This window comes from Atractosteus spatula, chromosome 17 (genome assembly GCF_055471065.1).
Source record: "Atractosteus spatula isolate fAtrSpa1 chromosome 17, fAtrSpa1.hap1, whole genome shotgun sequence".
Lineage (NCBI taxonomy): Eukaryota > Metazoa > Chordata > Actinopteri > Semionotiformes > Lepisosteidae > Atractosteus > Atractosteus spatula.
The window spans coordinates 17,547,997-17,573,658 of record NC_142722.1 but is presented as its reverse complement, the minus strand read 5'-3'; the positions used below and the strand labels follow the sequence as shown (position 1 = coordinate 17,573,658).

The 25,662-nt window shown below is 45.7% G+C and overlaps 1 protein-coding gene and 1 pseudogene across 13 annotated transcripts; one reads left to right on the top strand and one right to left on the bottom strand.

The window, feature by feature from the left end:
- The first annotated feature begins 983 nt into the window (after positions 1 to 983).
- On the top strand, positions 984 to 12,270 carry LOC148819268 (rab5 GDP/GTP exchange factor-like; annotated as a pseudogene). Its single transcript, XR_016094326.1, has 9 exons — positions 984 to 1,636; positions 3,082 to 3,246; positions 5,235 to 5,374; positions 5,655 to 6,013; positions 6,110 to 6,179; positions 6,717 to 6,852; positions 7,314 to 7,408; positions 8,403 to 8,658; positions 9,309 to 12,270. The product of XR_016094326.1 is annotated as a rab5 GDP/GTP exchange factor-like (transcript).
- Positions 11,643 to 25,624, bottom strand: LOC148819267 (ATPase MORC2A-like). Of its 12 annotated transcripts, none has more exons than XM_088935418.1 (8): positions 25,231 to 25,624; positions 24,779 to 24,845; positions 21,121 to 21,225; positions 19,988 to 20,185; positions 18,872 to 18,932; positions 16,805 to 18,008; positions 15,615 to 15,708; positions 11,643 to 15,292 (listed from the first exon to the last, which is right to left on the bottom strand). In XM_088935418.1, the coding sequence occupies exons 6-8, from the start codon at positions 16,948 to 16,950 to the stop codon at positions 14,957 to 14,959; spliced, it is 576 nt and encodes a 191-aa protein (XP_088791544.1). In that variant the 5' UTR covers positions 16,951 to 18,008; positions 18,872 to 18,932; positions 19,988 to 20,185; positions 21,121 to 21,225; positions 24,779 to 24,845; positions 25,231 to 25,624; the 3' UTR covers positions 11,643 to 14,956. The 12 variants fall into 12 exon arrangements, with proteins under 12 accessions (XP_088791544.1, XP_088791539.1, XP_088791538.1 ...); XM_088935413.1 differs by lacking the exon at positions 25,231 to 25,624 and having other exon boundaries at positions 16,805 to 16,981; positions 17,871 to 18,008; positions 24,779 to 25,219; XM_088935412.1 differs by lacking the exon at positions 25,231 to 25,624 and having other exon boundaries at positions 20,721 to 21,225; positions 24,779 to 25,219.
- Positions 25,625 to 25,662: the final 38 nt, after the last annotated feature.

The following is a 25,662-nucleotide window of genomic DNA, read 5'->3' as shown; positions in this document are numbered from 1 at the left end:
GACAGTTTTCCCTGTCCATCACTGCGTGGTCCCAGTCTGGGAACAGCAAGTGGTCTTATAAACCCCAGCAACTTTATCAGAGACACTCATCTGAGAAAACCATGGTGATGTACTATTAGCTGAGGATCTGTAGAATAGATTTGAAATAGTTTTGAAGTGGCACAGATTTTTGTGTGGCTGAGAGGGGAGTGAGACTGCTCCCTGCCCATCGCTGCACGGTCCCAGTCTGGGAATAGGAGGTGCTCTATAAACCCCAGCAGTTTTAGCAAAGACACTTATCTGACAAAAACAAGGTGATTTTCTATTAGCTGAGGGTCTGTGCAATAGATTCCATCCACCTGTGGAGAGGCACAAATTTTCCCCATCCAATTCTGCACTGCAGTTTTCTAGAGGTGATCCACCCAGACCAAAAATATTAATAAAGACTTAAAACGGAATGAAGAAGGGTGATTTGCTATTGGCTGACTGTCTTAAGATTGTATGTCTCACCACTTTTGGTGGTGCAAAAAAAAGTTTTTGTCCCTGGTTATAGTTTAAAAAAACGATTGAATTTAAATATAATAAAGAATTTGATTTAATAACACATTTCAGATACAGCTCCTTTAAAAGCTTGCATCTTAAAACCCTTTTCACTGAACAGAAAAAAAAAACATTTCTATGAAAAATATAGCAATGACATTTTTTACAGTAGTATAAATGGAAGAAAGGTGCTGTAAAATTAATAAAAAAGTAATCATCTTAGATTTGTCAAACGTGGAGATTAGTGGAAGCGATTTAAAATGAAAAAAAGGATCCTCTCAAATTTTAGCTGAATGTTCAAGGAATTACAGTTAACCATGAAGAAATAACAAAGCAGGTGTTTCAGCTGGTTGTCACTTGCTTAATGTTGCTATACTCCTCATATGCTACTGTGGCAGCTGAAAGTCTTCTACTTTGATTGAAATTCGGCTATTTGCATACACTTCCGGATCATTCGTGACGCTAAGTGTAGCATTTCCGGGTTACGGACGAAGCACCAAGAGACAGAAGAGGGTGAATCGTACTTTATCTCGAACTTGATTTATCTGTCAGCTTCGTTCATACACCGGTGTTGCAGTAAAGTGTAGGCACTGCTGCCGTCCAGCCCGATGAGTTGCCCTTTAACCCTCTTTTTGCTGTGTTTGGGGCAGTGGGGTGGGAAATCGGATCTGACAGCCTCTGTAAACATCAAGACATCACGCACCGGCATTTGCGGAAACTCCGGGAAACAAGCAAAAGTTGTCTGGGCTGATAGCAGTAAAACGCCAGAAAAAAAGACGACATGCATCTAGCAAAAAAAAACTCCCAAGAAAAAACAGGCTGTTTTTCTCTTTAATTTGCATTTGAGATCCGGGGGAGAAAATGTCTGGGTTTGATCGATTTTATTTTCTAAGTTATTAAAAATGATTGTACAACAACAGGGCATCACTCACTTTCGGTGCCTAGGGCGGCGGATATAAAGCCTATTTGAAAACTAGTTAAATATGGAAAACTTAAATAAAGATAACTAGTCTAGTATATAACTCGTCTCCTACAACGAGATTGCATACGGGCGGCGATTGGTGTAATCTTAGCTTCAGCTTTGTGCAGGTAATTTACAACGAAAATATATTTTTTGGTGAGTATTTTATATCTTCGATTTTCGAACTTTTAGAAATTTTCGTTGAAGTAACGATTATACGCGTTGCTGTCTTTGTTCGTTGATGACTTTTATTGCATTAAGAAAATTGCATTGCTGACACGTTTCCAGAGTGCTGCCACTATCCAGAGATGAAACCCTTATCAACACTGATGTGCGGAGGAAAGGCGTTCAGAGATCAGTGCGGGCAGCTTTCCTTCACTGATTTATGAAAAATATGACGCAGCAGGTTAATTTGTGAAATTCAAAGTACTTGTAAGAGAGTGACGTTCATCTTTAACCTGCTAGAATCTGGTGATTAAACGAATCCGGGATTTATTGGCAAGTAGGCCTACACCAAGGTGGAGTTTGAGTCGCTTTAGTTTTTTTTTCTAAAACTCATCTCTCTTCCTGTAATAAATATTTTTTCATAATTTTTTTATTAAACTTGTAAAGAATTTACAAATACAAGTTCAACCAGAGGATCAAAAACAGGTACAATAGAAAAAAACCCAAACAGAAAAAAAACATCCAACCGCCAGAGGTAATTAAGTAAATTGTGTGATCAAATTGTATTTTTTACATATATCATATGTTTTCCTTGCTTTATTATTTCTCAAATTTTGTATAGAATTTAAATAGTGTTTCAGCTCCATCTCAAAAGTACTAAAAAGGGGATTATTAGACCATTTTGATTTATGGATGTGAAATGACTAAGAAATGACTAATAAATTGACTATAAATAAATGCTCTTTTTCCAAATTTTCTATTAAACAGTACAATAAAATATCAAAATCCTTAAATCTAAAAATAACCTTTAACTGCCTGCAAACAAAACTCTGCAAGTCTGTCCAAAACAACTTCACAAACACACACCTTACAAATAAGTGCACAAAAGATTCCCTTTCAGCCCGACAAAAAACACACAGATCATCCTGCTCAGGTTTAAATTTAGAGAGCACTAATTTAACTGAATAAAACTTATGAACAATTTTAAACGATATCTCTAACTTTATTTGTAATACCTATCAAATAAATATCCCAATATCTATCAGGAGTTGTCCAAACTAACTTCCAGTTTATATTTTGAAATATTGCATTCCAAAAAGATAAACCAGAAGGGATAAGATGGGGTTTACAAAGATTCCTTATATGAGTATTGTTACATTTCTTGTCCTCTCTTCCTGTAAATCTGAGGCATCTAGCGAGCAAGGCATGACTTCAGGCTGTCCCGTGACGCAGTAATGCTCTAGGTATTGCCCTACTTATAGTACACTGTACGCTCAACATTTAAGCTTCCCATGTGTTACTTAACCCATAACCTGGTGTTTTTGTTCTGGATTTTAGTTTTGATTCAAATCAGTTTATTTATCTGAGGACAAAGCTTGCCACTTGTGAAACTACAGTTCACTATGACATTAACAAGCCGTGACCCCTGTTTCCAGGCCAGGAGGAATGTGGGCGGAACCCAGGGGAATTCACGTGGACCAGTCGGAGCTGCTGTGCAAAGATGGCTGTGGTTACTATGGCAACCCCGCGTGGCAGGGCTGCTGCTCCAAGTGCTGGCGAGAGAGGTCTCGCAGGGCGCAGGCCTGCAGGCAGCACAGCAGGTAGGGCCCACGGCGGACCGCACTGCCTGAGTACACGTCCCGGGGCCGTGTCCCCGAGCCCTGCCTTTAATAACTGCGTCGCACGACTCAAAAAGAGTCGTTTTCAGGAAGCTTTCAGTGGTGTATCACCGTCCTTCTTGCATGTTTCTGTGTTCTTGTGAAAACATTCTAAAGCTCGTGATCAAAAAAAATGCTGCTTTTCCTCAGCTGCGATGCTGTTGACCACCTGCAGCTGCTCCCAAATTCTTGGCACAATATGTGCACACGATGTGGACTAACTGGATTGTGCAGATGGTATTTGGTGGGATCTGTTCATTCTTCAGGGCTTGGTGATTGTTTTGAATGTACAAATGTTGGTTAAATACCGAGCTTAAGTGTTTCCTATGGAATTGCATCTCACATTCACTTAAAAAAAAAAAGAAAAATAGGTCAATCGCAGTGAACTTGTAGATTTGTTACAGAGCTGCGTACTAAGTTGAGTATTACTGGTATGGTACAGTCTCGGCACCGTCCCCAGCTGCACACTCAAGTGCAACAAAAAAACCTGTGGAACAAGGTTGGAGACCAGCTGATCCCGTTCTTAGTACAGCGTGAAGAAATAGAGAATAGTTGAATTATTCAGTCCAGTGAACTATTATGTGGGTCATCGTTAAGATATATTAATTACGGTCTCTCACATATATAGCTGGACGGTCTTGGATATTTGATATTATCCCTGCTCCCCTCTAAGTTTTTAGTAAAGAAATGTACGCGTTTGTATGCTGAAATCCTCCAGATGAGAGCATGCAGCTACCTTTGCAATTTTTTATCAGTTTCATGGAGCCATGAAACCAGTACAGCAGCTCTGGGTTTAAATGTGATCATGTACTCTGCCACACTGGCTTACATTTTCATTTCTAAATGATATGGAAACACCTAAGGCATAGGAGAGAACACAGGGATATTTTTTTTTGCGATAAGCTACATTTATGTGTAAGCAGTTCTTACTTGTCCTCTCCTAATTTTCCACCTGTGTTGACCCTACTTATCCCCAGAACAAGATTTTTGTGTTGACCTTTTCAAGTGTTTTTCAAGCACGTCTGTTAGCTTGTATATATCTTGAATGTACGTTTGGACGGCAGGGTGGTGCAGTGGTCAGCATTGCTGCCTCGCAGAGCTGCGGCCCTGGGTTTGATTCAAGGAGAGCTTTTTTGTGGAATTTGCCCTGCCTGCGTTCTTGTGGGTTTCCTCCAGCTGCTCCGGTTTCCTCCCACAGTCCAAAGACCTGCTGCTAGGACAAGCTGCTAGGCTTCTGGGAAAACGGGCCCTGGTGTGAGTGCGTGTTTGTGTCTGTGTGGTGGACTGATGACCTGACTTGCATTTGTTGCTTGACAGGTTAGGCTCCGGCTCCCCCTCAACCCTGTATTGGAGAAAGATGACATAATTCTGTATCCCTCCAGTGCCGTGTTCTTATAAGGAGTGTATTTATCTCTTGTGCATTAGAGAGATTGGGGTTCACGTGTGCACTAATTGATTGTGTGTACATGTGAGCTTCAGTGCGCAGCCTGTGTACATTTGAAGAAAGCATGTGCTTTTGGTACAAGGTGACAAGTGAAAAGAGACCATTGGGCTCATCATTTGTTTGGTTGCTAGTACAGCATTGAACATCATCTCATTCAGCCCTTTTTTAAAAGATCCCAGGGAATCTGTTTCATGTATATGGCTAGGTTCTCTGTTCCAAATACCTTCCACCCTTTCTTCTTGTTCTCCGATATTTATTTTGCTGGTTTGGTTTGCCCTGAATTAGTTTCCTGCCTAGATCTTGCCAGTACTTTACAGCAATGAATGTGCATCTATTCCCCTCGTCGTCTTCTCTTTTAAAAAGATTCCCGTTTGTTTAGGATGCGCTCGTTGCTTTCTGACTTCCCGTGGCCGGTGTGCCCTGGGGTGTGTAGATCTTCGCTCTGCGATGGCTAAGCGTGTGTGGGGTTGCTGTTTTGTGTCCGCAGCCCTAGCCCCGGTGTGGAAGGGGGCTCAGCCATCACCTTCTCCAAGTTCGAGGAGAAGAAGAGCAAAGAAAAGGGGCGACGAGTCAACACCATGAAGAGGCTTTTCTGGGGCCCTTCTTCCTCTCCGAAGAAACCCAACGGTGAGATGGTCCTCTACATAGCTCAAAACACAAAGGCATCATTTTCTCAAAATGAGCCACAGGCTTTTAAATTCACCCATCACCTGACTAGTAAACTAAGGACAGTGGTTGTTTCACAGATTTCCTGTGAAATCTAGTTTGGCTCTGAAGTGAGTGTCAGTTGTGCTGTTCTGTTTTTATCAATGGGTGGCTCTCTGAGCCTGGGCTTTACCAGTCAAGCTCCTTCATCCCCTTGCAGGGTTTTTGGTTTTACTAATATCTGTCTCCTCTCTGTCCCCAGAGCCCACAGAGAGCCAGTCTGCTGCCCTAAAGGCGTTTCAGAGCCTCCAGCTTGGAGACTTTACTAATTTCCTCAAGCTGCTGCGCAAGCCGTACTCCCAGAGCCTGCAGTCGCACTGCACGGCCTTTGTCAACACCATGGAGGCCTACCATGTAATAGCCCCTCTCACCGACTACCTGTCTCTGTCCACGTCTCTGCCAGTCTCCCATCTGTATTTCTGCTCCCAGACTGCCTGTCACTCACAGCCTGTCTCCTGCCAAATCTCACCCTCCCCACTCTCTCCTTCCTCCTCTAGCCCACTGTGCCCCAGGTCTGCTAACGCTTTGTCCAGTGCCCTCTCACACTGCTTCTCTGAGAAGGTGAGGCAGCAGACCTCTTTCTAGTGTCACTGAGATGAAGAGCTTAGAACCTGGAAGAACTGGGCATTGGCTGATCCCCCGTCTGTCTCTTTGTAGGATCTGCCGGTACAGAAACAGTGGGATCTGGTGCAGGATTTTTATCAGAGTATCGCCGGGCATTTCAGCAGTGAGTAAAAAGCAGTTGGAGGTGTATAATACAATTTTGTATGAACTTGTGTATCTTATGGTTGGCCCCCATTACTTAACTAAAGAACAACTGAATGGTCTCATGTGCTGTGTGTCTGACGGGACTGAATGGCCTTATGTATAAACTGTCTTGTTTGGTTGATTGTCAGTAGCGTAGTGACGCAAGGGCCAGATTTTGCAGCAAATTGGGCTGGATGTGTTGGATCCAGACCTTTGCTGAAACAGTTTGTTACACAGTTTTTGGTACAGTTAAGATCTGGGATTTGTTCTGGTCAAGAAAGGGATAGAAGTCTTTTTCGTGCTGTTCTAGTCTGCCGTGTTGCCTGTACCCATAGAGAGAGACTGACCGATTGAACCCAAAGGTTCTGTGGAGCACAGAACCGATACGTGTGAGAGGAATGCCTGTTGCACGCCTGAAAGAGCGCTTGGCTGTGGCTTGGTTGTGCACATGCAGTGAGCTGGAGGAAGGGTGTGGGATTCCCTCGGGCTCGAGCTGGTGCCCCCCTCTGTCCTGCAGGCCTCTCCGAGGAGCAGACGGTGCAGATGATGGAGCACATTGAAAAGCTGATCATGACGCGTCTGCACAAGTGGGTGTTCTGCCACGACAGCTCTGACGATGAGCAGAAAGACCTGGCCCTGCAGAGGAGGATCCGGTGAGACTCGGACCACAGACCTGGAAGCCCGTTGAGTACAGCTCAGTAACAGTCATCCTTTTATAGGCTGTTGTTCATAACAGATGCTGAAAATCCCAGAATACATCACCAAGTGGACAGCTAATCCTCTGGAGGAAATTTACACAAATAGGCTGAAATTATTCCTTAAAGTCAAAATGTCATTCAGGTTTACAGGGTGTAGGAAGGCAAGATATCATTCCTTAGGCCATGTGGGTTAAAACAAAATTTGTATCTCAGATTGCATACCTGCTAAACCACTGAAGGTTAGGCCCAGAGTCCAGAAAATCACCACATGAGTTTTTCTAATGAGGTGGACTATAATTGGACAGAGGTCTTTCCTTCTGTATTAGGTTTAGGAATGTCTGAAGCAGCCTTTTACTATTACATCTACACTGCCTAACTAGTTACTAAGCTGATCTTTGCCACTGCTATTTCCACAGATCTCTCAGCTGGGTGACCCCTCAGATGCTTCATGTTCCCATTAAAGAGGAGAGATTAGAGGTCAACAGTGACGCCCTCCTGCCTGCCGTCACAGGTGAGTTTTTTTTTAAGAAGGTAACTTTTAATTTCTCACTGATTAATAACAGAATATGGCTCTGTTGTTGTGCTCTGAAATGTATGTAGATGCTATGCCTTATGCTGTTCTGTCCTCACCATCTCCGTTCGATATCTTAGGCTTTTTTAATTATTTCGTTCAGCTGGTACGTTCCATTGTGCTATTTTGAATTTATTTTTGAAGAACAACAGGGTAAAGTGCACACAAAACCAGACAGCTTTGTATAATAGTCCTTGATAGACGACCACTTGAAGGCCTGCACATTCATGGAACCCAGTGACCCCAGTGGCTCTCTACCAGTGTCAGACAGGATCAGGGCATCATGTCTGGCCAGGCCACTGAGCATGACTTTTCATTGAGCACATAAGCGATCTGTGCTCAAGAGTCCTGATTAAACTCACTTCCTGGAACGCCTTCAAATGTATCTATGCCTTGAATGTGTAATAGTCCTGAACACCAGGATCACCTGTCTTGTCAACACTTGTCACTGTCCTACACAGGGCTGTAACTAGTTCGATACTCTTTGGCAACACTGATTGTACCCATTGGTCATGCTAATAAAGCACCTTGAATTGAATTACTCTTATATTCTACCAATGGTCAGCATTGCTGTGTCACAATGCTGGGGCCCTGGGTTCAATTACAGGCCTGGGGTGCTGTCTGTGTGGAGTTTGCATGCTCTGCCCATGCTCTCTTGGGTTTCCTCTGGGTGCTCCAGTTTCCTTCCACAGTCCAAAGACATACTGGCAGGTTAACGGGCTTCTGGGAATGCTGGCCCAGTTGTGAGTATGTGCGTGTCCGGTCCAGGCTGTATCTTGCCCTGTGCCTGTTCCTTGCTGGAATAGACTCCAGCTCCTCCTGTGACTCGGAATTGGAAGCAGCGATTAGAACATTAGTGGATGAAGAGAGATTCTGAAACTTCCCGAACCCCAGTGGCCGTACGATGAAGGCATTTGCCCCCTGCTCTCGGCAGCGATAATCGAGATGGACGCCCGGCGAGCGCCGCAGGACAAGCTGGCCTGCGTCTCCAAGTGCAGCCAGAGTGTCTTCCGGGTGCTGGCCTCCTCCAGCTCGGAGCCGGCGAGCGCCGACAACTTCTGTCCGGCATGATCCTGGTGGTGCTGAAGGCCAGCCCGCCCCGGCTGCACTCCAACACGCAGTACATCACCCGCTTCGGCCTGCCGCACAGCCTCATGGCCGGGGCGTCCGGCTACTACTTCACCAACCTGGTGAGTCCAGCTGCGGGACCGCGGGCCTCTGCGGCCCAGAGCTTCCCCAGAGCGTCCCCAGACTGGCGCACTCCCGCGACGACCTTCAGGAATCTCTTTTGAACGGGGCGTGGCGTGGCTCTGAGGGTCTGTATGGGTGGGGCTTCACTGGTGACGATGACGATGATGAACAGCTGAGTTTCTTTTACACCGAGCAGGGCTGATGCAAATAAGCCCGGGTTACTTAATCAAGTATTCACACAGACCGCCTTAGTTATGCCTTTTAGTTGAATTGATTGAACTAGGGGGGACTTTTACACACAGGGACACTGGAAGTTGGATGACTGTTCCTGAAATTAATGAAACAAGTACCAAATGTTGGTGTTATTTGTTCACTCAGACTGTCTGTATACATCATTAGGACCCACATGAAGCACTGTCAATATTCCATAGGAAGAAAATGCAGGAAGGGGTGAATGCTTTTCACGAGACTGTATATGCAACAGGAAACTAAAAATTAATGAACCACATGTGTACTGTAAGCAAGTCCTGTAAAAATTAACCATTTGACGTTCCTTTTATCATCTTGTGTATCATATGTCTGTGTCGCGTCCTGTCTGTTCACCCAGAAACTGTTTAAAACTGAAGCCAGGTCTCTGCTCTCCCGGCAGTGCTGCGCTGTGGCCTTCATCGAGAAGCTGGACGGCCCGGCCCTGAACCTGAGCGCTGAGGAGTTCGAGGGGTACATGCAGGGCAAGCGCGCGGCCCCGCGGGACGCGGAGACGGATTGCGAGGGGCTTCGGAGGGCCAGGAAGAACCGGCAGCTCCTGGCGGAGGTGGCGAGCCGGCAGGAGCAGCTGGCGGAGGGGGCGCAGGCCCTGCAGGCAGACCTGGCGCGGTGGGTGCAGGCAGTGCAGACGCAGGTGGAGGAAATCCAGGCCAAGGTCCCCCTGAACTTCACATGCACAGAGCCCCCGAGTCAGAGCTAGCTTCAGGGGCGTGGCCTGCCTGGGCGTCTGGATGTTCGCTTCTGAAACTTCAACCCCAGGTATTACTTTTGGTAAAATGGGTTTACAAATTACTGGGCTGAAGTTCAAGGCTTTGGTGTTTGAGACCTTATTGTAACAGTTCTGTGGAAAACAGGAAACCAAGTAACACGGTTTGATTTCTGGCTTCTGTCTCGAAGTGTTAGGTTTTGGCGACCAGCCCTTCAGCTGGGACTTTTGCAAACACCAGTGTTTTATCTTCAGTCCATTGCCAAGAACACAGCTGTACCAGGGTGCAGGGTAACTCAATAGGTTTTCCTCGTGAAGGGCCGGCGCAGGGGGATGCTTCTCTGTGGTGGATCGGGCAGGCACTCTGAAGCAGGCCTGAGGGGTCCTGCTACACTAGGGTAGCACTGTTCAGTAAACTCAGAGAGGTCTCATTGACAAATTTGTTTTCTCAGAGGCTGCATTTACTGCACGTTGAACATGTTTTAATTAGGAAAGTGTCAGCTGTGAGGTACCAGTAGTTCATTCTACAGTTGTACCTGCCTGCTTGCTTTCTCTGTGACACACCAATAAAGATGAGTATTTTGTTTCCTACTTAGTTATGAATATTTAAGCGCTGGAAGTCTTAAGCAATACTTAAGAGTGGTTACTACTCAGGTACCTACATCTTTGCACCTTTTTTCATTTTTCTCTGAATTATCGTCAGTTGAATCCTACGTGATCTTAGCCGCATATTTATTGTTTTTGTTTGTCGACTGTGAAGCACAGGAGTCTTTTGGCTGCTTAACCTAAACCGGCCTTTAAATAATCAGAATTGCTTCATTCCCAGGGCAGAGGGGAAGTAAAACATGCTCTGGGGAAAAAAAGGGTTTGCTTTGTAAACCCAGGTAATTGTACTGGTGCGACGATTTCTAGATCTTTTGGAGTTATAGAGACAAGGGGAGTGGGTGTAGAAAAAAAACCCTCTTTCAACAGCAGTCTGATACGTGTAGTGAAGTGCCATATTTATACAACGCAGAGCTTTAACCTGAGTTTGAAGTGCAGTATTCAAGAACTGTTATTTGATTGTAACCAAAAATAACCAATGCTTCCCTCTTGTGGTGGAATGCAAGTATTACAGCACTCAAGTAAAACTAAGAGACAGGTCTGTAATTTAAGGAACAGGTCATCAATTCTTCTAGTCTCATTTCAGCAGCCTCTTTCTTGTACTTTTTAAAATGAATCAGGGTGCTCAATAGAAGAACATGTCTAAATTATTTTGTTTGTAGTGGAGTAGAGAAAGTTTAACATTTCTGATTTTTTTTGTCTTTCCTCAAGCGCCTTTGCGTATAAATAATGAAGTCGGGACCTTCCACCTCGGTGCCTTTTCTTATGAAGCTGGTATTGGTATTAGACTGTGATGTCCTGTTAAAGTCTGTCTCTGAGTGTAAGCTCTGTGTTATTGGTGTTCCTTAACTTTATCCCACGTATGTACTCAAGTTATGTAACTTAACAGGCCCGACCGTGGGTGGGAAAATGATTATTTTATAACAATTTGGTAAGCGATCAGAGGACAATCGCCTACCCCACCTATGGGTCCCAGACTCCAGGGCCTCAAGAGCCTCTGGAATAAATGTAATGTTCTCGTGAAAACAGCCACTATCTCAACCCAAATTCATGACGATAGAGTGCTTGGCAGCACTGCCTGAAAACATAACTTCAGGCAGCTGGGACTCTAGCAACTATGAAATCTAGAAAGGAAAGCAGTGCATCACAACCCTTGTAACCATAGTGGTACAAGAACAAATAACTATTAACCAACTACTTGTATTTTGGAACAAGTTACAGTGTAAGCATACTAGTGCTTTCTGAATTAATCTCCAGCTGCCGCAGGCTGCTGTGTGCAGTTTCAGCAGGGCTAAAAAATGAGGAGGTATACGGAAGATACTCGTGGAACTTTCTGGGGGAGTGGGGGGTGGGTGAAGTGGGTTCACAATGATTGTGTTCAGTAAACAAAGCCACTAGCACAAGTCCTTGTGTTGTGTACAAGCAGTCTGCGTAGTGCTTGTGATGTTTACTGGTGACATGAAGTTTTGAATAAAGCACATGAAGAACCGATATGAATGTGTATTAACAATAAATTCTTATTCTCTCGTGCCGTGTCTTTTGGAATTGTCACCCTATACTTTAAAATGCTTGCATCAAATAATAGAAATACCTGTGCCTCTGAACTTTTTTTCATGCACATTTGAACTGTTTCACCATATTTATTTTATGTTGTTAAATGTTTTTTTGTTGTCATCCCTTTAATAATCATTCTAAATTGAGTTATGTTCTCAACTTCAGTACATTCCATGTCTGGAACATGTTTGCACATGGATAGAAGCTCCTTTCTGTTCCTTCTACAGTAGTTTTCCATGTGCATTTCATATCCAGAAACAGAATTACTGAAAATGTAAAGACTACCTTGCGCAGGACACATGCCCTCTGCTTTTGTTTTCAGAGCTGTAATTAAGATTTGTAAGATGCATAATCACTTGTAAAACAGAAACAGGTTCCTGCCAACCCTGAAGCTGTCTAAAATACCTCTGGTGCTCTGGCAGTCACCTTTCCTTTCTCATAAAAACTAAAGCCTATTTTTATCCAATAAAATGTCTTCTCAGAATGTACAGAGTTGTCTTTTTAAGGAAAATCATAAAACAATGAACATATTTAATTTTTAAAAGTGAAGCCAGGTGAGCTGTTATACTGAAACACTAAGAAATCACACATGAAACTGATTCTCCCTCCTTAGAGTTTTTAGGTTTAGGGTTTTAACTTTTACAGCTCAGTGTTTCCAATAATCTGTCCATCACAGTATCTCAAAAAAATCAATCCACCATTTTTAATAAACCACTTATTTCTTCTTTAACATTGTTAAAATAATTCTAAAAAAACCAAAACCTGTTGTTTCAGAGAAGGCAGAGGATCAGAAAAAATTGTATACTGAACTGTACGCACATTAGCCTGTTTCTGGGTAATCTGAAATTGAAATGATCCTCCTTCAATGTGTTGAACACAACCATGAGTTGGAATTTGGTGTATTAATCAGATTGGACTGAAATAAAAACATTATACTGATAATCCAGTAAACACTTTGGCTTGAGGGCATCCCTGTGGAGGTAGCCCACACTTTTGGTTGATAAACTGTATTTCTTTTGAAGGTGTTGAACTGTCCTCTCAACATGAACATGGACAGTTAACAGATCCCAGCAGGCAGACTGTTCAGGCTGCAAATCACAGAACCCAAGAAACGTATATGGGTCAATCAGGCTGGATTACAACGGTTAACAGGCTGTAATCAAAACTGAGAACAGGCAACAACAAAGATGGACTGTTAACACTAGTTATACAGTTTACACTTTACAGATAGTATTATTTCCTGACCTATTCATATACATGCTCTAATCTTGTTAAGGGAACAATTGTGGCACTATTTCTTGTGCCTTTAACAGACCCCAAAAGAGCAAAATCTGATCCTGCTGGGCTCAAACGTAGCTAGAAAAACTATAATTTAAAGCTGGGAAACTAACAATGATCCTTTCATCTGCAAGTGGATTTATAGCACAAAACTGTGTAGAAGTTTCCTGTATTAAACCCAGACTTCAATCCACCTGTTCACAGACATTTCCCCATCTAGATCGAAGGCTGCTTTCCGCAGTGAGGAGTAAAAGCTTCTGACAAACGGAAAACAGCAGTCAAAAAACCAGCGGGAAATTGCACCCTGCATTTAGTTAAAAGTTTGGATTTAATTTGGAGAACAGGTGACTGCATCAAGAATAAAAATCAGAGTACAGATGGTATTTCACAAGACGACAGCCTCAAAGAAACCCTGTTATCTTATGCACATCATCACAGTAGACTATGATGGCTAACATCCTTGAAATCAGCTACAGTTGGAAAAAATCCAGAATGATTAGTTCGCAGTTATTACCTGCTCTGTTTTTGTATGGCTATTTAAAAACCCTGTGGTATATACAAAGCAGTCTTACCTTACTTTGAAAATCTGTTTTTTTAACAGCAGATGCAACAATGGGAGTGCGATAGTGACTTTCTGACAATGGTCATTACTGGTTTAGCTTTAGTCTGAGCAAGACCTGACGTGAAGTTGTCACAGACAACAACAAACAGTCCAAAGAAAGCTTACGTTATTTTAGGTAAAATGTAGAAATTTTGAACTGTGATAACTAAAAATTAGGAATTTAAAAACCGTGGGGAAGGTGATGCGCTTTTCATAAACAGTCGTCCAACAGAAATATGTTAACAGACTGGAGCTCAGCTGTAAAAGTCACATTTTCCCTGGGTCCAGGAGAACACCACAGCCATCCAGGCAAGGTATCTTAGTTTCTTTGGAAGCAGAAGACGGTTCTCCCAGCTCAGCTCAATCTCCGTAGGCTACTTTGGTCCACAACCAAACAGCATCCTCCAGCCTCCTCTGCCCTTTCAATTGGCTGTCCTTAAAAGTTGAATGCAGTGTAGTTTTTGTTACCTTGGTACAATTAATGCCATTTAGCGTTATTCCTCCATCCCCGCTTAGCCACAGATTAGCGAAAGCAGATTCGCTTTCAGGTTCGGGGTGGGTTGGTGAGCACTGCCCACACAGGGAGGGTGGTGCCAGCCCTGTTCCCTGCAGGAGAGAGCTTCTGCAAAAAAAAAAGCAGTCTTTCTGCTCCTTTGCTTCCAAAGTGCTGCTGCAACCAGCCACTGACCCACCACTGCGATGCCCCCTTCTCCTGGACCCTCCAGTGCCACTGCCCACAAACGCCTTGGTCTCTAGGAATGCAGAACAATGTAAGAGAAGAACAGACGACTCCAGGAAGTGGAACAGGGTGAACGGGCCCAAGCCAGCTATGCTGTCTGTGATCAGTCCCTTTGGCTGACGTAAGAAGTAGGCGTCTCTTAATCTCCCTTAGTAAGCAGATCTTCAATGTAGGCGTCCAGCTCATCATCCGTGTTGATATCGATGTCCCGCAAGGTAGAGGATTAAATTAAGCCAAAGCTGTGGTGCCTGCTATTCGGCACAATGCAGCCAAAAATTATAGCGGAACTGCTGAAAATCTACATTTGAATTCGTAATGTGAAGTGAAAAGAGTCACTTCCAAACAAAAGTATCGGATCTGACAGTCAAGAGTACAGTCTGGTGCGTCTCGTAAAGGGAGAAAATACCCTTTAGGGATTTCAGAAACGTGTGCTTGCTAACAACATTCGATGAACAAAGAAAATAAAACTATTATTTACTTTAAAAGCAGTAGCATTTGCCCCAGCAAGGTAATTCAGCTGGACAGCCTGAAAGATATATCCAAGGTGCTTCACGCCAACTGAATAGGTCTAAACCTTGGATACAGTGGGTGCCACTTTCCCAGCAGTGGCCTGATAATTCTTACGAGCTGTCCCCTGTCCAGGCAGCGAGTGAACAGCGCGTGGGAGCCCAGCCCTGGCTGCAGCGCTGCTCTCACCTCCTGCACTTTCTGCAGCAGAGCCACGATGTTGGTGCGCAGTTTCTGCAGCTTCTCCTCCGTCTCGCGGAGCCTGGCTTCGGCGCTGTTGCTCTTCTCCACCACGGCCCGGGCCCGCGCGTCTGCGTGGCTCTGGTAGGAATTGCACAGCGTCTGCAGCCCCAGCTCGTACTGCTGGAAATACTCCTTCTGTGGAGGCAGGGCACGGCGCAGGCGTCAGCCCAGCTGCCCCACCCGAGACCGTCGCGTATTAAGATATAATATCTAACTTATGCTTACAATTTCCTCACAAACACAAATATTTATGTGTTAAATTCAACTTTCTAGAGTTTTCATATTTAGAATATGTAAGAAGGTGTAATAACCGCTAGTCAATTATATAACCAACAATGCTGTCTTCCAGTGTTCCCTGGTGAACCCTGGACGTCCCCCCATGCCCTGTTGATGAATGGTTATCTAACGGCAGCCTCGTGTCAGCAGGCTCTCTGCTCAATCCCAGAGTGCTCCCTACCATTGGGAAAGCCACCAGCTCCTCTGCAGTCATGGTGTTGACATCATCCTTAGGGATCTGGAAATCCGGAGGGAAAAAGTACCGTAGCAACATCCTGGAAGGATTAAGGCAAAGGGAAATATGTTACAGAATTGTGTCTGCAACCATAAGAATCTTTAAAGTACAGGAAAGATATTAATATGCTATGGAGAAGACTGAAGGAAAAGTACATAAACACTTGGTTCTCCGAACTTGGAATAATCAGAGCACTTTTCACTTGTCCATTGAAAAAATGTGGATTACCTGAGAACACGAGTCCCCAGTGGTCTCATTTGTAGGTGTATGAAATACCAAGGCTTCACAGAACAGTCTGCAGGGTAACTGTGTTTGAAGAGGCGAACTAACTTTGCAATCGCCCTGTACATCTCTATATATACGGGAGCCAGACACTCCTGCACAGCTGAACCGGTACAGAGAGATGCTCCGAGTGCAGACGATTCAGGCGTCGTGGTGAGGCGGAGAAGAATCTCTCCGCGGATCAGCGCCTCCAGCGATGGGAAGCTGCAAGCCGGCGGTGATGTTAGTCAGGGAGGCAATGTGCACTAGCCCTCTCCCTTAAGGCCCTGTGCCTCGTGCCACAAGGTGGCCCGCTCGAGGGACGAGCGCGTCAGAGGAACAAGCGTGTCCTTCCTCATGGGTCCTGCACAGTGCAGAAATTACTACTGGCACTTCCAAATCGGATGGGGATAAAAGGAATAAAAAACCGCTGAAGGGGCAGCATGGTTATCATTCTTTCAAGTAGGGTGCTACAACAGCATGCTTAGGCTGCAATGGAACAAGTAAAGAATGGAATAAACCTTTACTTGTTCCGTGGTTATCATTAGCATTGCTGCCCCGGTTTAATTCCTACAGTGCTGTCTGCGTGGAGTTTGTATGTTCTCCCAGTGTTTGCATGGTTTTCCTCCCGCAGTCCAGAGACATACTGGTAGGTCAACTGGCCCTGGTGTGAGTGTGTGTCTGTGTGTGTCCTGCGATGGACTGGGTCCAGACTGTACCCTACCTTTTGCCTGCTGCCTGCCAAAATAGGCCCCAGCTGCCCTGTGACCCTGATGATAAAGTGGTTAGAAAAGGGGAGGATGCCACAGAGGTCCGGAAGCCCCAGGATCGGTCGGATACCCTCTCCGCAGCCCGTTACTCAGCCCCTGGCCTACCTCATCCTCACAACCAGGCTCTCGATGACTTCCCGGCTGGCCGTGGGCTGGGTGGTGTCGGGCTCCATTCGGGTGGGGGCTCCTTCCTCCTTCTCCATGTCCTCCAAGGTGTTGGGACTCTGGGACTCGGGCGTTGGAGGACGCATCAGCCGCACATCATCACTGCCCTTCAGCACCCTGCCAGCAAGACCGTGAGAAGGGCAGCAGCATCACGGACAACATCCCTGGGCTCTGGAGGACTGGTAACCACTTCTTTTCTTTGGCTATTTCATACCCCGCTTTGGAAGGCAGGCAGCTCAAGTACATTCAAGACAGTTGTGCTGTTGCTGCCGCCAAGACACGTTCCGTTTTATTGAAAATTGTCTGTCCACCAATTGCACCTTGCCTTAGACAATTCCTAGTGAGCAGGCTCAGGGTTGCCGATCAACGCCTGGCGAGCAGGATCAGCTAGATCAGCGTTGCCTATCCTCAGGATCGTGGTTGCATATCTAGCCTCAACATGGCAGCATGTTTAAATCACTTTTCACGTACAGCTCATCTGTACACCACAGAAAACTAGAATATCAGGTTATTCTAAAACCTTTCCAACTGGATTAGTAATTGTTATGGACATATTACAGAAAGCACTGTGTTGCTTACATTACCCTTGTCAAAAAGACCTTGATTAATGTAACCAGCATGACTATTTTATAGAAATGGAAAGAATTCAATTATTCAAAGAAGCTCTTGCCCAAATGTGCAAAAAGGTCAAAGAAAGTGTGCCATGAGAATAAACTCCACACCATTGCCTGCTGCTTCTATTTGTGTGAAGTGACAATGCATTGCTTTGTGTGCGTGGCCTCCAAAACGTTCCGCAGCAGGGTTCAAATATTTCAGGGTTAACCTCGGAACAGGTCATTTTTTACCATTTCCCCTACTGTGAACCAGTGCTCTGCAGAAAAACCTTGAAGAAATCCCTGAAATCGGAGATGGCAATCCGACACCGTTATCCGTCTACCTGCTGGTTTACTCCAACCATATTGTAAGGAACTCGGGAAAGCCTTCCCGAAGGGAAAAGGATACTTACCACCTGCTACGAGGGGTGATGGCAGTGGGCACGTAGTCAAACTTCACTTTCCAGAGAACGCCCTGCTTGCCAGCTTGCACAGACGAGACGCGGCCGGTGAACCACTCCTTGTTCACCTTCACTTCCACTAGTAAGCCTCTATCAGCAGACAAAGGGGACACTGTAGGCGGCCTGAAAGAGCGACCCTGCAATGACTCGCGCCCTTCACCTCTGCGAGCACAATCACGCACGGTCCAAACGAGGATGCCGCAGTGGAGGCAGAATTCTTATATTACAGTACACCCTCAGCTCAGTGGGCTAATAAATGAGAAGAGGTGTCTGTTATTGCCAAATGTCTGCTTAATCATGAATGTTTTTTTTTCATTTTTTTCTCAAAATATGCTATGACAAAAAATACATATACAACACGCAACTAACACCCGTGTAAGCAACTGATGTAGAAGGGCTTTTATTTAACTAGGCTCTGTGTGCCCCTTTGCTGTATTCTAATCCCTCATTGTAGCTTGTGTAATTCTGCTTTTCCTCTCATTGTTTTTCTGTAAAGCGCTTTGACAAGCCAATTGTAAGGGAGTGATATAAAATAAAGTTTATTATTGTCATTAGGGCTCCATTGGTATTCCTGAATTTTAAATCTATGTAGTATTTATTTTTACCTTGTTTTATTATGTATGCATCTTACAGATTATTTTTTTACATGGTTAGCATTATTTTAGAATTTACTTTTTAAAACGTACGAGTATTAAAAAAAATTGTTAAAGCATCTGAAACACAAACAAGACCCACCATGAGCAATTTGCCCACCCTTTACCTGCTCCATTGCCATTCATGGCTTTTAAATCTATTTAAAAGTATGCTGTACAAGAACATGTTACACTATCTAATGTTCAGTTAAAGCAAAGGTTTACTGGTCTGAGTCACTCTGGCCAGGCTCTCCCACTGGCTGGGCTGCAGTGTCTTAACATTCCTCCTGTGGATTCCTACAGCTCTCTAGAGCTGCTCACCTTTCTTTGCTGCCTTGAGATCCACTCCTGCTTCTTCTTCCTCTTCATTGCTGTCCGTGATCTGCCAACACAAGAGACAAGCCTGGCATTAAGCACAGCAGGGTCTGGCTCTGGAAATGAAACCACTAGCTGATGTCTCAAACGCCAGAGCAAATCTTTCCCCACCGTAGCCCCAGAGCCTCCAGGTTTCCACTCCAGATGAGCTCTCCAGCTGCTTAACTGAACCCTAAGTGAAGGTAATAATTTGGTTCATCAGATCCTGTCGACTACGAGGAGAGGAGGGCTAAAAAATGCCTTTAAATGCACTCCAAATGGGTACAGGTTTCAAGTTACTTTTGTTTTTGTTCTTACCATCTTCCGACGTTCAAGAACAGAAATGCATCAAAAGCTTCAATTAGTTTAAACTTCAGGTTCAATTAAATAACCAAGAGCTCAGAGCTCGGATAGGACACCGCGTGCTAGAGAAAGCGAAAGCTGGCGTTCTCTCACCAGCACAAAGAATTCATCAAATTCTTTATCTAAATACACCACAATCTGGATACTCAGATGTATGAATACCAAGAACCTTTATCATATCTAGATAATTTATCAGGGCGCCGGATGCATGTGTAGTGCCGGATGTGTAGTATTTGGGATGTTTTGCTCCCCAAAACAATTGCCACAGCCAACTAGATCTTTTCTTTCTGGCTTTATGTTTTTTTTACTGCTGTATAGTACATCATTTTGGCAAAAGGCAGTGGTTCATCATAAGGAGTCATCATCACAAAGGAAAATTTGCGAAGCAAAGCTATAAAATGTCATCACCTCTAGACACGGAAAGTGTCAGGTGCACCAAGCTGTAACAGAAATGTTTTAGCTACCGACATCATTGCCAATCTTGGCTAAAAAACTGCGATAGCGCGTCCACGTTTCCAGTATCGCATGACGTCAGCTTGAGACCCACAGAACTGCAGAATTGCGGGCCTTGCCTGCCAGAGAGAGGGCTGCAGGACGAGCCACACGCCAGGCTCTGCTGCAGCGACTGAGACCAGACACCGCCGCCTGTCTGTGCTGGGGGAAGGAGGCTACCGCCTAGAGGGCTTTTCGGAACCGCGCCCCGTCGGGGGATCAGCGTACCTCCACCACCACACTGCTCTGGGCTCTCCGAGCGCTTGGCTCGGCCGCTGCTCTGAACACCTGGGGCGCAATTGCAGCCGCCAGCCTGTTTTTGCCAGAGCTTGGCCTTTTCTCTTCTTCCTCCTCCTCCTCCTCCTCCGTGCTCTCAGCAGGAGGGAGTGTCCTCCGTCTGGAGCCAGGCATCTGCTTCCCAGCGCTCTGCAGATTCAAGGACAGCACATCGCACGTGACTCCGGAGAAGGGGCAGTCCAGTACAACACCCGCCACCAGAACAGACAGGGGAGCTTAGGGATGTGCAGAAACCTCAGGCCCTCACCTTCCCCACGTTGATATAATATTATCATTATTCAAGGTCCAACTGCGACGCCTTTAACATTTCCATTGGTTAAGCACACCGCGCTGCAGGAAAGTCCATCGTTCAGATGAGATATTAAGCAGACATCCCGACGAGCTGGTCATTAAAGATGCAGAGGCACTGTGCTTAAAAGCAGGGATGCTACCCGTGATGTCCTAGCTAAATTTCACTCTGGCTTTCAACCATTTCCATAAATCCATCAGAATGAACAGTGAAACACACCTCAAAAGACACAGGTGAAAACTAAGCAAAAGTCCAGTTAAAACCAAACAACGACTGGGCTCCTTTGCCCAAAGTCTGTCATCTTGTGTTCTTAATTTAGTCTTTAGTCTTAAAACACCCCCTTAATGCCACAGAAGGGAGTTCTCATATCTCTACCTGATCTGCCGCATAGTGTTGAAAAAGGGCGAGAGGAATCACCCAAGAAGGTGCAGCACTTCAGTGGGTGATAAAGTGGGTTTCCTGGAAACATGTAAATCGCTATATAAATGCAATTATTGCTACTATCCATGCAGTCCTTCTCTCTGTTTGTAAATGTACCCAATTTCCCCAGCCTTTGTGATGCACAGGGTTTATTTTAGTTCAAAGGAATCCTGGGTCGTGGTTGTTTGCCTGTTGGCCACAGGGGGGCGCGTGTCTGCGGAGCAAGGGGGTGTGAGCAGAGTCGGGGAAGAGCGCAGTACACTCCCTCCACCACCACGCTGCCCTCCGCTGTCTGCGCCCTGAGCTCCGTCACTCTCCCACTCTTCTGATTCACCGCAGGTGCCGAGCCGGTCACCTTCGTCTTCTTGGGCTGCGGCTCCTCCTCCTCCTCGCTGTTCTCTGCCTGGGGGGGGCCTCTCTTGCGCTGGCTCCCTGCGGGCGTTGCCTGCTTTGCTGTGCTCTGTGCGGCGGAGGGAGAAGAGGGGAGAAGGGCTCATTCAAGGCTCATACCTCTTTGCTCGGGAGCCGACAGCAGCTGGCCGTCAGCGGGAACGCTCCCCCTCTGCATGAGCAGGCTCGTACTCAGCTTGTACGCCGCAGTGTGTCAGAGCCGTCACAATCACCTACAACACATACTTCTTACACACCCAAGGAGCACAGATCAGACCACATACTCACCTAGAAATAAAGAACCCCAAAATTATATTGGTGTCCTGTGCTGATTATTCTTTGCCAGGCTTCCCTGCTGCATAGTCAACGTCCCGGTGCCTATCAACCCTTCACCCCCTTGACTGCCTCCCTAAAAAGGACAGCACTTAAGTTTGCCATCATCTGGGAAAAGACTTCTGGAGTTAAGGAGATCGCATTACAGACAGACTTGGGTTCATGAAAAGGATTAGTGTGCACCCCAGCATTGGCCCTACGACTTCTGCGTGGAACAGGAGTAGGTACATTTACTACACGGTCACAAGGAGAGAAGCTGGTAGTAGGCTCAGCCCTAGAAGGCTCGGTGTCAGCCTCAGTCCTAACCTGCACAGCACCTGTAGATTCAGGAGCAGGTTCAAACCTAAGAGGCTCAGAGAACACTTCTGATTCACTACCACAGAGATCCTCATCACTAGCAACATCTAATGACTCAGGGAACACCTCCCGAGTTAATCTTGGAAGCGAAACCTCCTCCAACACTACAAACTCTGGCGGAGACTCTGAAAGGGTACTAACAGACGTTCCTGTGGGGGACTGGTTTCTAACACACCTGGGGGCTGGGACAGGGCCCACACATGGCCTTAAATTAACCCTGTGTACCCGCTTTATAGGACCACCTTCCAATGGTTCCACTGCGTGTGTCGTACCCTGCACCTCTACCACCCTATACACAGTAGGTCCCCAAGCATCCTGTATCTTATTTCTGCCCAACGGTCTGTGTCTCAGATAAACCAGCTGACCTACACTGACTGGGGGAAAGAACACTTTGTCTTCTTGCAGTGCAACTCTTTCCGCAGCTTTTTGTTCTGCGTACTCTTTAGCTCGGGCATGTGCTTCGTTCAACCGTTCCTGGTGGACCACCAGCCAATCATGTCTTTTATCCAGCACCTCCTCCTGGCCCAGTAACGCATCAACAGGTAAGTGAGGATGCACTCCGTACAGAAGGAAGTAAGGCGAATATCCCGTACTAGCGTGAGGTGTCACATTGTAGGCATAGACTAACTCCGGCAGATGTTCTGGCCAACGGCGCTTCTTCTCAGGAGGCAACGTGCGTAAAAGGTCATGTAGGGTCCTGTTGAACCGTTCACAGTGTGGGTTTCCTTGAGGATGGAAAGGACTGGTGCGTGTTTTCTTCACTCCGTAAAGTTTACACAGCTCTGCAACTACCTGACTCTCAAAGGTTTTTCCCTGGTCACGATGCAACCTTTCAGGGCATACAAATTTCATAAACCATTCTTTCAGGAGGACTTTTGCTGTAGTGTCTGCCTTCTGATCACGAGTCGGGAAAGCCTGTGTAAACTTGGTAAACACGTCAGTAACTACCAACACGTTCTCCCGCCCATCAGAGGCTGGCTCGAGGACCGTGTAGTCGACAGCGACAACCTCTAAAGGCCTAGTAGCTATAAATGGTTTGATGGGTGCCTGGATTTTTGGCTGTGGCATTTTGGTCAGGATACACCATTGACACTTCTTGACCCACTGTTCCACATCATTATACATGCCCACCCAAAAGCATCTCTGTCTCAACAGATTCTGAGTGCGTTCAATTCCTTGATGACCCATCTGGTCATGTACACTTTCCAATATTTGATCTTTCATACAATCAGGCAGGAGGAGTTGGAAACATTCACCAACATGAGGATCTTCGATCACCCTGTACAATAGCCCATCAAGCTCTCGCACCCGGTGCCACTGTTTCAACAAAGACAAGGTAGATTTAGGCAACTTTGATCTCTCCTTATTCCCTGGTTTTCTCTACTTATTCCAGAACATCCGGAAAGCACTGAGAGAGGGATCAGCATCTTGAAACCGACGGAGCTCCTTCTTTGTATACCCTGGGAAAGTTTGGGTGTTACTCTGTGACTTGTTCAAGTTATCACAATCCACTCCCGCTTCCAAAACACGGATCTGTCTTATTTTGCAGCATTTCATACCGGCTGCCACCAAATCTGGCTCCAGGGGTGTGCCTCTGCTGACAACATTACAGATAGCCACACAATCATCATATTCGACATCATCAGGGTCAGGTTCAGGCTCCCCTGCAAATGGCTGCCTAGAGAGGGCATCAGCAGCAGTGTTGCAGCGTCCTGGGCGATAGAGATAAATCCCTAACCCCCTCTATGAACTGATCTCGGATAGCTCGCTTCTCATCCGACACTACATCAGGCGATACCTTTAACACAGCGCCGAGCATGCGAGAGAGAGAATGAGAGTAATTGCAAAGATCTTCCCCCTCCCTTTGCTTACAGCCATAAAAGGCTTGCAACAGTTGGGAAACACTGCGCTTCTCCCTGAAAGCATGTCTGAGGTAACTGAATATATCACTGACCTGTCTAGATTCACCACCCATACGTAAACGTACTTCTTCTAGGGCCGGACCCTTCAACAATGATAACACAAGGTCATACTGCTCAGCAGGAGTCTGTTCCCTGGCTCTGATTACTCGTTCAACTTCTTCGATAAACTCGTCAACGGAGCAACCATCTTTAGTTATATCACCACTAAAAGGCTGTACATTACGTTCTCTAGGTACATACACATATGAACGTTTTGGTTCAGGACCCAGTGCAGCAATAGTGGCCATGGCTTGGTCATATTTTCTAACTAGGTCTTCTACTTGAGACCTCAAGTCATGGAGGTTGTCACCATTACCATTCTCCGTAACTACACGACCATCAACTGCTGCACCATCATCCCTGTCATCACCTGACATTTTGGGAACTGTTCACAAACACAGTCTCTGTGCAAACATCAATCTTGGAATACCACAGTTCAGCAGATGAGTCTGAAGAGACAAGAAGACGTCCTCCACTGGCCGTTGGTGTCGTCTGGTTCCCAGCACACTGGCCACTGGACCTCTGGACCTGGCCTTCTCCGTCCGTTATCAGCCTCCTTGGACAGCTGTCTTCACCACTACCGTATTTTATGCACCACCGCTTCACTGTGAGAGTCAGAACCCCCAGACTATCAGAAACCCCACTCCTGGTACCAAAATTGTGTAGCCTGGCAAAGAATAATCAGCACAGGACACCAATATAATTTTGGGGTTCTTTATTTCTAGGTGAGTATGTGGTCTGATCTGTTCTTAGTTTAAAAAACAAAAATAAAATAACAAAAGAAATGACATATAACAATATTTTTATATACACACAATACGGCAGTGGTTCTTTCACGCAGAGGGGAAAACAAAGAAAACATGTTTAGTTTTACAGTTTTTTACATTCCATCTGACCATTACAGAAACGCATCTACACTGAACAACAAAAAAATAAATAAATTACATCACAGTTGAAGTTCAAACAACTCACCACGCAGCGCGGGCAGAAATAAGCCGCTCCCAGGCTGCGCGGGTCACCTCTCAGCCCTCCCTGAGAACTACATTACGACCATAATTAGTATCATACTTACAATTGCGTACACTTAACAAACGGTGCTAAACATAAATCTCTGTAAAGAACGAAGGAACAGAAAATACAAGGAGCATGTGAAACCCATTACTTACAAATCAATAAACAGATATCCCCAGCCCGAGTAGTTGTCTAAAAACTGGCTACCGCCTCAGTGTACTCCGTTAAAATCTAATATCCATCTCGCTACTCTTGTCTCAATCCTATGAAGTGCCCCTTTATACTCATTTAGGGGGTAAATAGGGCAACAACACCGTATTTACCGTTACAACTCCCTAGTAATTTCGGGGTCTTTTAACGGTAACTCACTGCTTCTGAGTCCCTACTGCCCATGCGCAGAACGCTGAACTCACCTGACAGGAGCCGCCAGCTAAGAGGTAGCGCCATCTAGTGGATTTGGCATAACAGGCCGCTATTCACCCTGGGTCACACACAAAATACCGAATATGTCAAAAACAGCTCTGGATAATCGAAACCGCAAAAGCACATCAGATTTACTGAGTGCTCCTTGGGTGTGTAAGAAGTATGTGTTGTAGGTGATTGTGACGGCTCTGACACACTGCGGCGTACAAGCTGAGTACGAGCCTGCTCATGCAGAGGGGGAGCGTTCCCGCTGACGGCCAGCTGCTGTCGGCTCCCGAGCAAAGAGGTATGAGCCTTGTATGAGCCCTTCTCCCCTCTTCTCCCTCCGCCGCACAGAGCACAGCAAAGCAGGCAACGCCCGCAGGGAGCCAGCGCAAGAGAGCCCCCCCCCCCAGGCAGAGAACAGCGAGGAGGAGGAGGAG